Here is a 17,612-nt window from a genome sequence, read left to right on the forward strand (position 1 = left end):
TTTTTGTATTTTTAGTAGAGACGGGGTTTCACTGTGGTCTCGATCTCCTGACCTTGTGATCCGCCCGCCTCGGCCTCCCAAAGTGCTGGGATTACAGGCTTGAGCCACCGCGCCCGGCCAAGGAATTCTTTTTTCAAGTGAATGTTTTATCTCATGGAGCTTGAGCCATGTTTCTGTTTCTTCCTCATCCCACTCTAGCCCCTGGTGTACAGTGACCAGCTGCATGAGCCATAAACCACGGTTTAAAGAAAGGTATGGCATGTATACTTTACGTATCAACAGCTTAGAAATGGATTGGGACAAATTAGCCTGTTACAGCCATATTTCACCTACCCTCACTGTATGTGCCTGTCCTATTCGAAAAGGATTCGCCAGTTTTACTTGAATCTGAGCACAGTGGAAAGACCCATATACTCCAACGACTTCCAGTAGACCATCGTCATGCCTAAAATTGGAAACAGAAAATACGGATTATATGATGCAATAAAACAAAATCAGTTATGCTAGAGCAATTACTTTTTAACACAGTTGGACCATCAACTTTAAAAATACTATAACTAATGAGATATACAAAAAAGAAAATTTAAGGAAAAATGTTAAAGTCTATAAACAAGAGATTGCTTTAAATAAAATAGTGACATAAAAAAACAGACCACAAATGTACATACCTGGCTAGAGGGTAAGTCTCGTCTCCCATCCCTTCCCATAGTCTGCAGCCACCGCCCCAGTAACCAATGTTCAGAACTATAATACCTTCCAAGCTGGGCAGTGCTACTTGCTCACCATCCAGTTCTAGCTTTAAAGAAATACAAACAGATAGTGACTACAGGGTACATGATTTCCATACACATCCATTTAGAATTCACATCTATTTTCATAAATGTGCTTATATGTGAGAGACGCACATGTAGAAGATGCTCCCTACCTCTCACTCAGGGCCTCTCATCTGGCCTTTTCTATCTCTTCAGTGGAACTGCTTGCAACATCATCAATAATGTCCTTTTTGTTGAGCCCTGCGATTTTTTCAGGCCTTATCTAAATTGCTGTTTCAGTAGTACCTGACACTTGCTGACCCCCTTCCTCTTTTCCTAAAATCTTCTTTCCCTTTGCTTCCTGGGAACCACAGACTCTACTTCCCTGGATGTTCCTTTTCAGGAAAGTAAACTGGGCCAGATCTATCTATCCACTGCCTCCAAAACATGTCCATGAACTGGCACCAAAAACTCCTATGTAAAAAATTGAACAAGCAACTTTTCTGCAATCTGTTCCCTGTTCCCCAATGTACTTACCAGGAAAGAGTAACAATCTTCCCCTCCTCCTTCTCTTAGCTAACTCTTACTTACTCTTTCCTAGTAAGTAGGTTAACTCACCCCCAACCCAGCTGTTTAAGCCAGAAACCTGCCAGTTATCTTTGATTTCTTTGACTTTTTACCCTCCACATCCCCTTAATCACTAAAAACAGTTGATGCTATTTCTATGTCTTTCTCTCTCTCCACCATTTCTTCCCTAAAAGTTCCTATCTAGCCTATCTGCCTCTAGCGTTACTTTCCTATGCATCCCTCATAGAGCAATTGGATTGACATTTTAAAAATGCAAATATGTCATCCTCTAATTACAGCCCTTCAATGGCTTCACTTCAACCCTGCAATGCCCATGATGAAATCCAAACTCCAATACCAGGCAAATATGACACTCTGTGATTTGACTTCTGTCCATCTCTCTAGCCTCAGCTCTTGTCACTTTCCTTCCTGAAAGCTATGCTCCAGCTTGAACTCACTCAAACATGCCATGTGCGCCTCTGGGTCTTTTGCACATGCTGTTTTTAGCCTACAGCAATCTTACCCTCCTCCTCCTCTTAGCTAACTCTTACTTATTTTCAGATTCCATCTTGTCACTTCTTCCAGAAAGACTGCCACCTTCCCTAGTCTCTGTAGCTCCTAGGTTACGTATTGCAGTTATTTATTCCTGTAAGACCACATGCTTTTCTTACATAACGTCTCATACTGCATTGCAATGTGTGAAATATCTTTTTGGTTTTTTCTTGGAGACAGGGTCTCAATCTGTCACCCAGGCTGGAGTGCAGTGGTACAATCACGGCTTACTGTAGCCTCTGCCTGCTGGGTTCAAGTGATCCTTCTGCCTCAGCCTCCTGATCAGCTAGGACCACAGGTACATGCCACTATGCTCAGCTATTTTTATTTTTTGTAAAAGTGGAGTATCACTATGTTGCCCAGGCTAGTCTCCTTGCCTCAAGCAATCCTCCCACCTTGGCCTCTCAAAGTGCTGGGATTACAGGCATGAGCCACTGTGCCCAGACTGGTTTAAATACCTTTCTTCACCCTAGACTGTAAATGTAGAGCAAGGGATTTATCACTGTACGTCCAGTATCGAGGACAATGACTATTTTGTAGGTATGTAAATACAGTTTATTTTATTTCTGTATAATTAAAAGTATTTGTATTTTTATATAAATAAAATGTCAGACAATAAAATAAAGGTCTTTATTTTATGTGCTTGCATGCTTTACTCTACCAATACTATCAAAGCCAAGAAAAATAAAATATGATAAAGTAACATAACACTTTTTTTTTTTTTTTTTTTGAGACGGAGTCTCGCTCTGTCACCCAGGCTGGAGTGCAGTGGCGCGATCTCTGCTCACTGCAAGCTCCGCCTCCCGGGTTCACACCATTCTCCTGCCTCAGCCTCCAGAGTAGCTGGGACTACAGGCGCCCACCACCACGCCCGGCTAATTTTTTTTTGTATTTTTAGTAGAGACGGGGTTTCACCATGTTAGCCAAGACAGTCTCGATCTCCTGACCTTGTGATCTGCCTGCCTCGGCCTCCCAAAGTGCTGGGATTACACGTGCGAGCCACCGCGCCCGGCCGTAACACTCTTTTTAACAGAAAATGTTGTTCTTGCTTCTACGCCATGGCTGCCTAGAGACTCTGAGCTAAACGTTATGCCTAACGGCAACATGTTTCCTTGACTAATGTATAATCAGCCTCCTTACTCCCTGCTCATTGTCTCCTTTCCCAAGCTGTTTATGATCTCTTTATTTTATCAGTTCTAGGTTGCTCTGAATTAACGTCTTTGTTGTTGCTATTAACCATTACAGATTCTTTTTGGAATCAAGCAAGGAATATATATAAGACTGCCATATCATAACGTCAGAGATGCTCTCGCAATAAGCAATCATTAATATTCTATTTTTACTATTTACACATTTTTATTTTGGTATGTAAGAGAGATACCCCACAAAAGTAATCTGAATTAAACTTTCCATTTAAACTTCCTCTGTGTCTTTATGTTGAGTCAGGCACTGTATTAGATAACTGTAAATTATTTATCATGTATGAATGGAGGCCATTCATCCTAATAAACAGATTCTGGATTTACATAAATCTGGGTTCACATCTTGATCACATGTGTATTTAGGCATTAAATGAGAGAATTTGGGCAAATTACTTCATTCAAAATAGTTTTCTGTATAATGTAAATATATAATACATGCCTTATAGAATTGTGGAGAGAATTTAGAGGGACAATGTGTATAAAGCATGTAGCAAAGTGCCTGGCACACAAATAAATACTCTATGTATGCTGGCAAAATATATTAACAGAAAGTTAGTTTAGCATTTCTTTTTAAAACGTCTTCATAATCCAGAGACCACCTAAAACTTTAAAAAATAAAAAGAGTTAATAGCTTACCTCAACTTTTTTATTCAAATCTTTACATTCTTGCACTAAACAATCTTTGGTTCCATAAAATAAGTAAACCGCCTATGAAAAATGGACAGAAAACATAATATTAAAACAGTCTAACCCTGTAAACATTAAGAAAAAATACACTGTATCAAAGCTCCCTTCAAGAATGTTGAAGCACATTTTCCTTACGGTAGACTAGATGCTGATGAAAAGAAGGGCAACCAAAAGGGATACTTTTGATGTGCACCCTCTGGCCCTATCCAACACCTCCATTCTAGTAATTTCAAAGGGTAAAATTGGAATCCACTAGGAGCAGCAATGGAAATCTATAATTAAAACACAATGTAAAAATGCCTTTAATATATCATAGATACTTTTGGCATCATTTGTTATTTCACATTTTATTCTCTTAAGCTATTAATAGTTTAAAAGTTCTAGGTGAACTGTGGTTACTCATCCTTCTTTTATGGAAGATGACAATACAGGCCATTTCATTTAAGTGTAATTAGTCTCTTTCTCAGGGGAAATGTGGGATAGAAGTGGTTTTTTCTTTTTTTTTTGAGATGGAGTCTTGCTCTGTCACCAGGCTGGAGTGCAGTTGTGCGATCTCGGTCCACTGCAACCTCTGGCTCCCGAGTTCAAGCGATTCTCCTGCCTCAGTCTCCCAAGGAGCTGGGACTACAGGCGTGCACCACCACATCTGGCTAATTTTTGTATTTTTAGTAGAGACGGGGTTTCACCATGTTGCCCAGGATGGTCTTGATCTCCTGACCTCGTGATCTGCCCACCTTGGCCTCTCAAAGTGCTGGGATTACAGGCATGAGCCACCACACCCAACCTACAAGTGATTTGTTTCTAAATGGTGTTTTCTCCCAATTTATCAAAAAAGTTGTATTTTATAAAGAAAAATATTCAAGTTAGAAAATTCCACTTTTTCCTAGTACCTCAGATTACTTAAGAAGAGTAATGCATATTAATCTAACAAACATTTTCTAATCACTTTCGAATACAGAAAGATTGATGTAAGGACTGAGATGAGTTAATTATCAATTGTATAAATAGTAATACATATTACCTTAGTAACTACATTAATAAAAGGGAACTATTTCAAAACTTGAAATATTTGTAAAACAGAACCAGGAACACAATTGCTTTGCATTTATTTTTGATATCCTGTTGGTCAATCACCAAACGTTATTTAAAAAATTCCTAAGCAAAACTACATCAAAGGAATCAACTGTACTAGAAACCAGATATGACCTTAGTTCAAAGCTGTGGCAAACAAGCTTCTCTTTTCTTTATCTCATCTGCCTTCTGGAGGTTTTTCAAACCAATGAAATCTACTGTTCCATTAATGACCTCACCAAAAATTTAGTCTGCCTAAAATTTCCTTCCAATTTTAGCTGCCATTTAAGATAAACTATCATATATTCCATTTAGTTGCCATCTAAGCAAAATATGCTATAAAACACCCCAAATTTGAATTTAAAAAAATTGTTAGAATTATGTTATACTTTGATAAAGTTGTTTTGTTTTGTTCTTTGAGATGGAGCTTCATTCTGTTGCCCAGGCTGGAGTGCAGTGGTATGATCTAAGTTCACTGCAACCTTTGCCTCCTGGTTTCAAGAGATTCTCCTACCTCAGCCTCCTGAGTGGCTGGGATTACAGACACCTGCCACCACGCCCGGCTAAATTTGTATTTTTAGTAGAGACAGGGTTTCACCAAGTTGGCCAGGCAGGTCTTGAACTCCTGACCTCAAGTGATCCACCTGCCTCCGCCTCCCAAAGTGCTAAGATTACAGGCATGAGCCACTGTGCCCGGCCTGCTAAAGTACATTTAAAGATCTAATTTAAAAAAAAGATCTAATTTGACGATCCTACACAAAACAGAGCAGGTAAAAAGTTAATTAAATCTGAATCTAAAAGTGCTAAATATAATTGAACTATTGATTTTTACTGTACCTTCAGTGATAAGCAGGAAATGTTATTTTATCCAACACACCTTATTAAGAATTCTGCTAGAAAACAGAGATGGTGCCTTCTCACGATGAGCATGAAAATTGAGAGCCATGAGAGCATCAGGTCCAACAGAAAAATAGTTGTTCATTGTGAATTCCTGTGAGAAAGGGTAAGAATAAGCAACAGACTATGATTCCACCTAAGCCTGAGTCATAATTAAATGTCAATCTTAGTATTTGTGTTCTTTTGTAAAGGGAGATGCTTTCTGCATTTACTTTTCACATGGCCATTTTATACTGTCCGGTGACGTTACCAGAAATAAAGCTTCCATTTAAGGCTGATAACTACAGATGTGAATCTCATATTCCATTTCTGTTTTATATGCTACACCTCAGACCTTACCATCTAGAATGGCTCTACTTGATGCTTCCAGGCTTTTCATGCCTGTGTTTCCATTACATTTGCTCTTTACATTTATCACAGCCTCCAAGCTCTCAGCTTCTATTAGTCCCAACCCAGGCTACTGGTCTCACCTTAATTTATCTTACTTCCCAATGCGGCCTGGATTCCAAGGTCAACCATTTCAACGACTGTACTCAACACCATCCTTCGTTCCAACACTCTCTTGACCTCTTCTCAATTTAGCTTTGTTTTTTTTTTGAGACAGAGTCTCAGACTGTCGCCGGGCTGGAATGCAGTGGCGCAACCTCAGCTCTCTGCAACCTCTGCCTTCCGGGTTCAAGCGATTCTCCTGCCTCAGCCTCCCGAGTAGCTGGAATTACAGGTGCCCGCCACCATGCCTGGCTACTTTTTTTGTATTTTTAGTAGAGATGGGGTTTCACCATGTTGGCCAGGCTGGTCTCAAGCTCCTGACCTCATGATTCGCCCACCTCAGCCTCCCATAGTGCTGGGATTACAGGCGTGAGCCACCGCGCCTGGCCAGCCTTACTTGTTAATCTTCTCTAAATCAAACTGTTTTCTCTGCTCTATTTCCAGGTTGCTGGACATTGCTGGTAAGAATCTCATAATTATGATCCTGTTACAAAGTTATTTCTAAGGATGGCTGGACACAATCGCTAATAGGACACAGTAACCCTTTCGATGACCCCTTTCTTGTATTCCCTAGTGGTTTATTTCAAAATTTACAACTCTCTTCAAGTCCCTGGTAACTTGCTCCCTTGCCTTCGTTATGTTCAGATGATCTTGATTCTTGCCTCACTGAAAAAAATGAGATCCTCAGGTATGAAAGGTATGAATTCTCCTGCTCTCTTTCTGCCATCTAAACATTCTGACTTTACTCAAGTGTACCTTTTTCCTCCAAATCAAAGATGCTCTTCCTCCTTTTGATGGTTAAGTCTAAATTTGGTCATTTGTTCTTTTTATCCTTTTCCCATTCATCTCTTATGGAACTAAATGTCTGTCCCTTCACTGCCAAAATATAATTTTCAATCCTAGTTTTTCTTTTAAACAAAACCCATAAACATCTTATTTTATTTTATTTTATTTATTTATTTATTTTTTTTTGAGACGGAGTCTCACGCTGTTGCCCAGGCTGGAGTGCAGTGGCGCGATCTCGGCTCACTGCAAGCTCCGCCTCCTGGGTTCACGCCATTCTCCTGCCTCAGCCTCCTGAGTAGCTAGGACTACAGGCGCCCGCCACCGCGCCCGGCTAATTTTTTTTTGTATTTTTAGTAGAGACGGGGTTTCACTGTGGTCTCGATCTCCTGACCTTGTGATCCGCCCGCCTCGGCCTCCCAAAGTGCTGGGATTACAGGCTTGAGCCACCGCGCCCGGCCCAAACATCTTATTTTAAATAAAATATGTCAATGTACATTAATGTGCCTTATTTTTTAACTGAATTTTTTTTCTAGTTTTCTAGGCGTCCTTTATTCAGAAACTAAGAGTGGGGTAATATAAGCTTCATGAGGGCAAGGCCTTCATCACTGAAACTCCAGCACCTAGGACAGTGCCTGGCACCAGACGGGCACAAAATACTTGCCTGAATGTATAGATAAATGAAGTTCCTTCTTGTATTTGATTGTTTGGATGTTCTTCTATAGAGGTAAGCAGACACTACTTGATTGTAGTGTATTTATTTTTGACAGCAAATGGCTGAAGAACATGTCTTTTTATTTGAATCATCTAACTGGTATAAAACTTTGTCCATCTTTCTTTGGAGGAATGATCTCTGATAAATATTTCTAAATACTCAGCTCCATTTTATTACTGAATAGTAATACATCCTGGTATGAATGAGAAATACATCTTTTTTTTTTTTTTTTTTTGCATATCCATCACCTCAAATATTTATCATTTATTTGTGGTGAGAACATTTAAAATCCTCTCTTTTAGGCTCACACTTATAATCCCAGCACTCGGGAGGCTGGGGTGGGTGGACTGCTTGAGCTCAGGAGTTTGAGACCAGTCTGGGCAACACAGACAAATCTTGTCTCTATTGAAAATAATAAAAATAAAATTGGCCGGATGTGGTGGCATGTGCCTGTAGTCCCAGTTACTAATGAGGCTAAGATGGGAAGATCACTTGAGCGCAAGAAGTCTAGGCTGCAGTGAGCTGTGATCACACCACTGCACTCCAACTTGGTCAATGGAGTGAGACCGTCTCAAAAAACCCCCCAAAAACAAAAAACCTCTTTTAGCAATTTGAAAATATACATTATCTATAGTCACCAAGCTGTGCAACAGCAGAACTTATTCTTCCTATCTAACTTTTTACCTGTTAACCAATGTCTCCCCTTTCTCCATCTACTCTCCTACCCTCTACAGCCTCTGGTAACCATCACTCTACTCTCAACTTTGAGTTTTGATTTTTTAGATTCCACATATAAGTGACATCATACAATATTTGTCTTTCTGGGCCTGGTTTATTTATTTAACATAATGTCCCCTAGGTTCAGCTATATTGCCGAGAATGATAGATTTTCCTTTTCTTTTTTTTTAAAGTCTGAATAGTTTTCCATTGTGTATATATGGCATATTTAAAAAAACCATTCATTCACTGATGGGCACTTAGGTTATTTCTGCATCTTGGCTATTGTACATAACGCTGCAATGAACATGGCAGCATGGACATCTGTTTGATATACTGATTTCAATTCCTTTGGGTATGTATCTATAAATGGAATTGCTGGAACAAATGGTAATTCTAGTTTCAGTTTTTTGAGAAACCTCCATATTGTTTCCCAAAATGGTTGTATTAATTTGCAATACCAATAGTGTATAAGGATTCTGTCTTCTCCACATCCTTGCCAACACTTGTTATTACTGACCAATGAGATAGGATAGGAAAGCCCAAAATAAATACACATATCAATGGCCAATTGATTTCTGACAAAGGTGCCGAGAACATACAATAGGGAAAGGAGAGTCTCATCAATAAATGGTACTGGGAAAGCTGGATATCCACATGCAGAACAATGAAAATCAACCCTTATTTTACCCATTATAAAAAATCAACTCAAAATGGATTAAAGACTTAAATGTACAACCTGAAACTATAAAAGTACTAAAAGAAAATGTAAGAAAAAAGCTTCATGACATTGGCCTGGGCAGTTATTTGGTTTGATATGACCTCAAAAGCACAGGCAATAAAAGTAAACATAGACAAAAGGGATTGCATCACACTAAAAAGATTCTACAGCAAAGGAAAACAAGAGTGAAGAGGCAACCCACAGCTTGGGAGAAAATATCTGTAAATCATACACTCAATTAGGAACTAATCTCCAAAATGTAGAAGGAACTCAAGCTACTCAGTAACAACCAATAATCTTATTAAAAAATGGGCAAAAGGACTTGAAGAGACATTTCTCAAAAGACATAAAAATGGCCAACAGATACAGGTTCAGCATCCCTAATATGAACATCTGAAATCTGAAATGTCCCCAAATCTGAAACTTTTTGAACACTGACATGACACTCAGAGGAAATGCTCATGGGAGCATTTTGGATTTCAGCTTTTCAGATTAGAAATGCTCAACGGGTATATATTCTGCACATATTCCAAAATCCAAAAAAATCAGAAATCTGAAATACTTCTGGTCACAACCTTTTTTTGGATAAGGGATATTCAACCTGCATATGGAAAAATGCTGAACATTTCTAATCATGAGAGAATTGCAAATGGAAACCACAATGAGCTATCACCTCGTACCTATTAGATTGGCTTCTATCAAAAAGAGAAACACATCTCTAATGTTGGTATTTCAGGCACTATGATAACTGACAAATACTTCTGAGCACAGGAACCATTTTAAAGGATCTCCAATACTTTCTTTTTTTTATGTTTAATTTTTTTTAAATAAATCAAAGCAATCCACTTTAAAAAGCTATATAGTTCTACAAGGCTTCAAAGGAAACACTGCAATTTTCTGTCTACTCCTCATTTGTAATTCCTGTTCCCACAGCTCTTTCCATAGTTTTTTCTTCTGGTATTTATCTCTATATTTCTAAGTAACATAATCAGATTATTTCTTGATTTTTTTTTTTTTGAGATGGAGTCTTGCTCTGTTGCCCAGGCTGGAGTAGAGTGGCGCGATCTTGGCTCGCTGCACCCTCTGCCTCCCGGGTTCAAGCAATTCTCCTGCCTCAGCCTCCCAAGTAGCTGGGATTACAGGCACCCACGACCACACCTGGCTAATTTTTGTATTTTTAGTAAAGACGGGGTTTCCCCATGTTGGCCAGACTGGTCTCAAAACTCCTGACCTCATGATCTGCCTGCCTCAGTCTCCCAGAGTGCTGGGATTACAGGCATGAGCCACCGCACCCGATTTTTAAATTTTAAATATTACTTATTCTTTTTCTCTTTTTTTAGAGATGGGGGTCTCATCTGCACTCTGTCACCCAGGCTGCAGTGGCGCGATGATAGCTCACTGCAGCCTTGAACTCTTGGACTCAAGCAATCTTCTGGCTTCAGCCTCCTGAGTTGCTGGGACTACAGGCGTGTGCCCCCATGTCCAGTTCCTTTGCTTTTTGTTGTATTTTCTGAGTGGTGTCTTCAATTGTACTTTCCAATCTGATACTGAATTTTAGTTTGTCAGAGCCTTTTTTGAGGTGTGTGTTTCTGAATGTTCCTTTTATAGAACCCTGTTCTATAAATATTTTCATGTTTTTCTGAGAACATTAGTCCCACTCCCTGACTTCCTTCAGCTTCCTGGACTGTGTTTCCTATAATTCTTTCTTCTTATTTGGGGCTCTCTCATGATAGAGGCTTTCCTTAAATGCCTGCTTGTGCCTCCAATCCTTGGCTGTATATGTTCATGTTTTAAGAGTAAGGCAAAAAAGGCAAACTGTGAACTTTGCATCCAAAAGCAGGTCTTGCTACAGTATAAGCTTCATTATAGGACTACAGTGCAAAAATCTGGTCCTTTTGCTAGGGGACACCCAAATATTGGTACCTGTTAATTTTTTCCTTGGGCAAGTTAGCTTCCCAGAGAGAAATACTCTCTGCCACTATTCTTGAAGTTGAGTGGATGAAAAAGGCCAGTGATCTCACTTTGCACTAAATCTGTTTTCAGTATGGCATTAGCTGGCTAGAGACTCTCTAAACTTTCCAGAGTAAACCTCCAATCTACTACCTGAGTTGAGGAGGGTAGTAAATGACCACGTGAAGCTGGGGAAAGGGGACAAACAGCTTCTTTGGCTCACTCCTTCTATTTTCAGACCCACTCTATACTACTGCTCTCTGAGTGATGTAGTGACCTGAATTCCTAAGCCTTTGCTTGGTTCTGCTCAATAAACTGGTTTCTTTCTTGGTTTTCTGCAGTGTAGGCACTTTTGAGCTTTTTTCAATTATGTGAACCTTCCTAGTTTTGGCTTCTGAAGACTGCTGTGATCTCTTTCTCCTTAAGGTTTTGTGCCTTCTCAAAGATCTATACAAGATCTGTATCCCCATTTTAGAGGGATTTTAGTGGCAAGGAGAGAGAGAAGCAAAGAAACATGCATGAGTTCCCCAAATGCTCTTCTTTAAAGTCTGCTTTAATTTGGCTGTTTATCACCCACCTACTGTAATCCTCTTTCTCTGTTTTCTCCTTATTTACTTACTACACTCTTTAGTTTCCCTTAGTGGCCTCTCTTAATCTGTGTCACCTAAATGTACCTATTTTCAAGATGTAGTTTGTGGCTGGACACAGTGGCTCATGCCTGATCCCAATACTTCAGAAGGCTGAGGAGGGAGGACTGCTTGAGCCTAGGAGTTCGAGATCAGCCTGGACAATATAGGGAGACCCTCTCTCTACCAAACAGAAACAAAAATAAAAACTATCTGGGCATGGTGGCACATGCTGGTGGTCCCAGCTACTTGGGAGGCTGAGGTGGGAGGATCGCTTGGTCCCAGAGGTCGAGGCTGCAGTGAGCTGTCATCACAATACCGCACTCCAGCTTGAGTGACAGACCGAGACCTTGTCTCCAAAATAAAAGAAAGAAAAAAAAAAGATGTAGTTCTTGACCCTCTTTTCCCTTCTCACTCCCCATATTCTCAGCATTTAAACAATTATCAGAAATAAAGTTTCAGTTCAAAGGCTGATAACTACGGGCATGAATCCCACAACTTGGGCTACTCCCCCGCTCCCACCCCAGTTTATTTTACTTTCTAACCCAGTCTAGATTCCTCAATCTGCATCTCTAGCTCTGTCTTTATTCCTGAGCAATAAGCCTAAACTTCCAACTTCTTGTTCAACACTTCAAAGACTTTTAGATTGATATGCTCAATTCTATCTCATTTTCTTCCTACCCAAACCTGAAACTTGGTATTTTTGGTATTTTTCTTATAGTCATTTCCATATATCCAGTTATAAAAACTAGAAATCTAGTAGTAATATGTATTTTCTCTCTTCCCTTTATACTAATCAGTTGTTAAGTACTGATTAATTCTACCTCTAAAATGTCTTTGCATTGTCCTCATCCTGATTCTGCCTAGTACAGGCTTCTAAGCTATTTTCACATTATCTCCAGAGTATCTTTTAAAAATACAGATCTGCTCTCTCTGTATTATTTGCTACTTGCTAACCATGCTTTGCACTCTCTGCCTGGAAAGTCCTTTGCTTTTTTAAGGACCAATTCCCATATCACTTCCTCTGAATCTTCTCAGCCACATCAGCTAGGTAGAACAGGTGTACTCCCGTAACACATTTACAGTCCAGCTTGTGAGGTAAGCATGTAAGTTTCTGTTCTGCTCCATAGCCAGCTCCCTTGAGATAAGCACCAGGTCTCTGTATCCCACCACAGAGTGCCGTATCTTGTGCAATGAAGCTGAAACTACTTGCAACTGAGACACTAACAACATACCTTGGGTTTTCTTAAGTTGTAGTATCCTTTATTTGTTACTTGAACTTTCCATCTAAAAAACAGAAGTTGAAAAAAACACTTTTTAGAATAAACCCTGTACTCTGGATGTTTGGATAAATGAAGGTTTTCTATTAAAATACCATCTAAAAAAGTAACCACATGTATATAAGCATGCAAATTTAGGGATAAGTACTCAGTGTAACTTATTACTTTGGCTCTTACATAATAAAACAAAACACCAGTATCTATGTATAAGTACAACGAGTATCGTCTTTCACATTTAAATTACATGGCACATTTCACCTACACAAGTCTTCATTTGTAAACCAAACAATGATGGCTAAATCTCAAGAAATCTACTTTTTGGGGAAATGTAACTTACCGATCTAGTTTAATTCCATCTGCTTCCATTACATTTCGCAAAACCTGTGCAACTGGAATTTCTCCAGCATAACCTGTACCCCAACCCAATGTATTGGATAGATCGTTGCCTGTTCCCAGAGGCAAGACTGCAACTTGTGGAATGTACTTTTCTTGTCCCTAGAATATGGAAGATACGTTTTAGATTTTTCTCTGCAGACTATTTGCTGGGTAATAATACTTTACAAAATTTATTAAGACCAAAACAGTAAGAATACAAATATAACAACTGTATGTTGTTTTGCTAAAGCTTGTGCTAATTGCTTAATCAAAACATCTCATTTTTAACTATTTGGAGCTGGCAATGTCTAATATTTATCTGCATAATAAAAAATATAAAGTAAAAATATTCCATATTAGGTTGGGCATGGTGGCTCACCCCTGTAATCTCAGCACTTTGGGAGGCCAAGGTGGGAGGATTGCTTGAGCCCAGGAGTTTGACAGCAGCCCAGGCAACATGGTGAAACCCTGTCTCTACAAAAAACACAAAAAGTAGCCAGGCATGGTAGCGCACACTTATAGTCCCAGCAACTTTGTAGGCTGAGGTGGGAGGATGGCTTGAACCTGAGAGACGGAGGTTGCAGTTAGCTGTGTTTGCGCCACTGCACTCCAGCCTGGGTGACAGTGCGAGACTGTATCTCAAAAAAACAAACAAACAAAAAACCCATATATATATATGCATAGTATATTTATCTTAGAAGTCCTTCTGTAGTAGTTCTTAAAGACTAATACCTTAATTTTCATGTCATCAACTGCATCCAGGACCCACCCTACAGTCCCATCCCCTCCACAAACAAGTACTCGAGCTGAATAATACGGAAGAAGAGTACAGAGTTGTAGGGCTTTGATAGGAGGAGTTTTAGTTACATCAAAAACCTAGAAACAAAAGAAAAAGAAAAATTATTTTTATCCAACATTTTCCTTCATCTGTAAGGATGATTTCTCTCTAGATGAGTAGAGATATAGTTAAATAACATTACTGGCTACTATGTACTGAACAATATGCCAGACACTGTGCCAGACTCTTTATATTCATTGTAGCTCACCCCTACACTGACTCTACAAAGCAAGAGTTAGCCTCATTCTATTGGGCTGGAAATTGAGGTGCAGGAAGGTTAAATTCCTTGCCTGTGACTCTCCAGGTAATTAAGTGCTGAAATACAAGGGTAGGCGTGGTAACTCACGCCCATAATCCCAGCCCTTTGGAAGGGCAAGGCAGCTGGATCACTTGACGTCAGGAGTTCGAGACCAGCCTGGCCAACATGGCGAAATCCTGTCTCTATTAAAATACAAAAATTAGCCAGTGTGGTGCTGTGTGCTTGTGATCCTAGCTACTTGGGAGGCTGAGGTAGGAAAATCACTTGAACCTGGGAGGCAGAGGTTGTAGTGAGCCAAGATCATGCCCCTGCACTCCAGCTTGGGCGACAGAGCAAGACTCTGTCTCAAAAAAAAAAAAAAAAAAAAAAAAATCAAAGTTATAGTTTATCTATTACACCACATTGCCTCCTTCCTGTTCACATAAACCACAATGTGCTAAGTTCACCTTTAACTAGTATTTCATATCTTATACTGGCTTAAAAAAAAAATCACCAGTGTAAGTTAGTACAAATTTCTAGAAAGCAATTTTGCAATACATAGAAAATGACATAAAAATGCAAGTAACTTTGATAATCCATAACTCTGTCAATGACCCTAGAAAAATATTTCGAAAGACAAAAATGCCTAAAAATATGTATAAAAATATTCACTGTGGCATTATTTATAACACAATCATAGAGACACTGTTACCCTTCAACAGTAGGAGAGTGGATATTCAATTATTTTAGTCATTAAATTATTTTAGTCATTAAATATGTAATTATGAGGACAACGTTGAAACAAGGAAAAATATTTATACCATTAAAGTTAAAAAAATTCAGAATGCAAATTTGTATCTAGATTATTGTTACAGTACTGTTAACATGTAAAGTAAATGCATAGATAATTTTTTTTTTTTTTTTTTTTTTTGAGACAGAGTCTCACGCTGTTGCCCAGGCTGGAGTGCAGTGGCGCGATCTCAGCTCACTGCAAGCTCCGCCTCCCGGGTTCCCGCCATTCTCCTGCCTCAGCCTCCTGAGTAGCTGGGACTACAGGCGCCCGCCACCGCGCCCGGCTAATTTTTTTGTATTTTTAGTAGAGACGGGGTTTCACTGTGGTCTCGATCTCCTGACCTTGTGATCCGCCCGCCTCGGCCTCCCAAAGTGCTGGGATTACAGGCTTGAGCCACCACGCCCGGCCAATGCATAGATAATTAATGGAAAAAACAAGAACAAAGAAAACTGATGTATTCGTATGGAGAAATTGCAAATGATTTTCTCTGTATTTTTAAAAATTTTCTTAAGCTGTATGATATTGAAAGTGTAAAAAATACAAATTGGAAGGACAAAATCATTGCATTTCTAATTGTTACACAATAGGTTATTTAATTTTCCTTTTTTAAATTTTTTTTGTTTTTTGGTTAATTTTTCAAAGTAAAAGTCGCTAGTTGTACATTCAATTTTAATGATCCCTTTATTTTTAAAACTGAGGTATAATTTACATATAAGATTCACCCATTTGAAGTGAACAAGCCAATAATTTTTATTAAGTTCACTGAATTGCACAACCACCACCATCATGCAGTTTAGAACATTTTTGTTGCTTTAATAAGATCCCTCAATGTCCAATTGCAGTCACTCTCCATTTCCAGCCCTAGCCTCAGGCAACCAATAATCTATTCTCTACCTCTACAGACTTGCCTTTTCTAGACAAGTCAGATAAATGGAGTCATACAATATAAGGTCCCTTGTATCTGCCTTCTCTATGTTTTTGAGGTTCATTTATTGTAATATGTACGTATCAGTAGTTTGTTCCTTTTTGTCATTTCATGGTATTCCATTGTATGGCCTCACTACATTCTGTTTATCAGCTCATCAGCTCATGAACAGCTGGGCTGTTCATGGTTTTTGGCTATCATGAATAATGCTGCTGTGAACATTTTCATGCAAATCTTTGTGAGAAATATGTTTTCACTTAACGTGGGTAGATTCCTAGTAGAGGAATTGCTAGAAGATATAATAAATTTATGTTTAACTTTTTAAGAAACAGCCAAGATGTCTTCTAAAGAGGTTGTACCATTTTATATTCCCACCACAAGAGTTCCTGTTTCTCCACATATTTAAATGGCTGATCTTTTCATAATTATTATTCTTTTCTATGATCAGGTGGTTAGTGACTTAAAGCATTAATAACCATTCCATTTTAGGGAAAATTAAAACATTAATAAAGAAAGGAAGTTTTTTTCTTTAGTTACCTGGACTGGATTCAACAAGATCCTAAATTCTCCCAACAGTCCTTCTCCCATATTAGTTCCACTACGAGAGTTGGCCAGGATTATTAATGGCGTCCATTGCTTTCCAAGCTTAGAGGCTAGCTAAAAGAAATTGCCATGAGTGAAAAGGGTTTAGAATCTCAAAGATGAAAAACACATTTTCCATGCCTTGAGAACAATGGTGCTATAATCTGCTGAAATAAAAACAACTATACCAGTTCTCTCAATTCAATATAAAAATCAAAGAATTCTAAGAATGGAAGGGAACCTCAGAAACTAACTAATTTAAGCTCCCTTTCAATGTTTAATTCTCTTCTACATTATTCTAGATAAGTCATCCAGCATATGCTCAGACACTCACATAAGGAACTCACTTTGCAGCCCATTACTCTGCTACATCAAATTATTAGAAAGTTTGGACTTTAACTGAGCTGAAAATCTGTCCTTCTATAACTTTCAACCATTCACAGAATAGACACTGATTTTTTTCTCTGATCTTTTACCTTGATTTTCCTTTACTGGATGTATTCTAGCGTATTTTGCAAGGTTTTATTTCTTTTTTTAAAATGGGGCACTCAGATTAAAAAATCTGGACTTCCAATAGCTCAAAGTCAAATGAAATTAATACTTTTCACAATGTAACCATTTCTTCTTCCCCTCTCCTTGTAGATGTAACCATTAATGAAGTTATTCTGTGGTTTGACTTAAGAGATTCTCCTCTCTTGTGATCTCAGGTTGAACTCAGATAAATAAGAGATTGTACATTTAAAAAAAGTGTCAAAACAATATTGTTTGAAAAATTTAAAATGTCCCTTTCCTTGCAGAAATATTGATAAAGGTGACATGTAAGACATAAGATCTTAATTTGAAAAAGGTACG

The 17,612-nt window shown here is 38.7% G+C and overlaps 1 protein-coding gene across 6 annotated transcripts in view; it reads right to left on the bottom strand.

Moving 5' to 3' along the window:
- Positions 1-17,612, bottom strand: part of LOC105476788 (diacylglycerol kinase epsilon) — a 44,140-nt gene that overhangs the window by 14,666 nt on the left and 11,862 nt on the right. For 5 of the 6 annotated variants that reach the window (XR_011615721.1, XM_011732979.3, XM_011732978.3 and 2 more), the window contains exons 4-11: positions 16,716-16,835; positions 14,117-14,260; positions 13,347-13,504; positions 12,965-13,016; positions 5,709-5,822; positions 3,710-3,781; positions 669-796; positions 334-445 (exon numbers count right to left, since the gene is read on the bottom strand). Coding sequence is in view for 5 of the 6 variants with exons in the window: in XM_011732979.3 (XP_011731281.2) it covers positions 334-445; positions 669-796; positions 3,710-3,781; positions 5,709-5,822; positions 12,965-13,016; positions 13,347-13,504; positions 14,117-14,260; positions 16,716-16,835 (900 nt within the window). In the remaining variant the exon portion in view is untranslated. The remainder of the gene's footprint in view (positions 1-333; positions 446-668; positions 797-3,709; positions 3,782-5,708; positions 5,823-12,964; positions 13,017-13,346; positions 13,505-14,116; positions 14,261-16,715; positions 16,836-17,612) is intronic. The other variant, XM_071082903.1, reaches the window with a different exon arrangement.

This window comes from Macaca nemestrina, chromosome 17 (genome assembly GCF_043159975.1).
Source record: "Macaca nemestrina isolate mMacNem1 chromosome 17, mMacNem.hap1, whole genome shotgun sequence".
In the NCBI taxonomy this organism is placed as follows: Eukaryota; Metazoa; Chordata; class Mammalia; order Primates; family Cercopithecidae; genus Macaca; species Macaca nemestrina.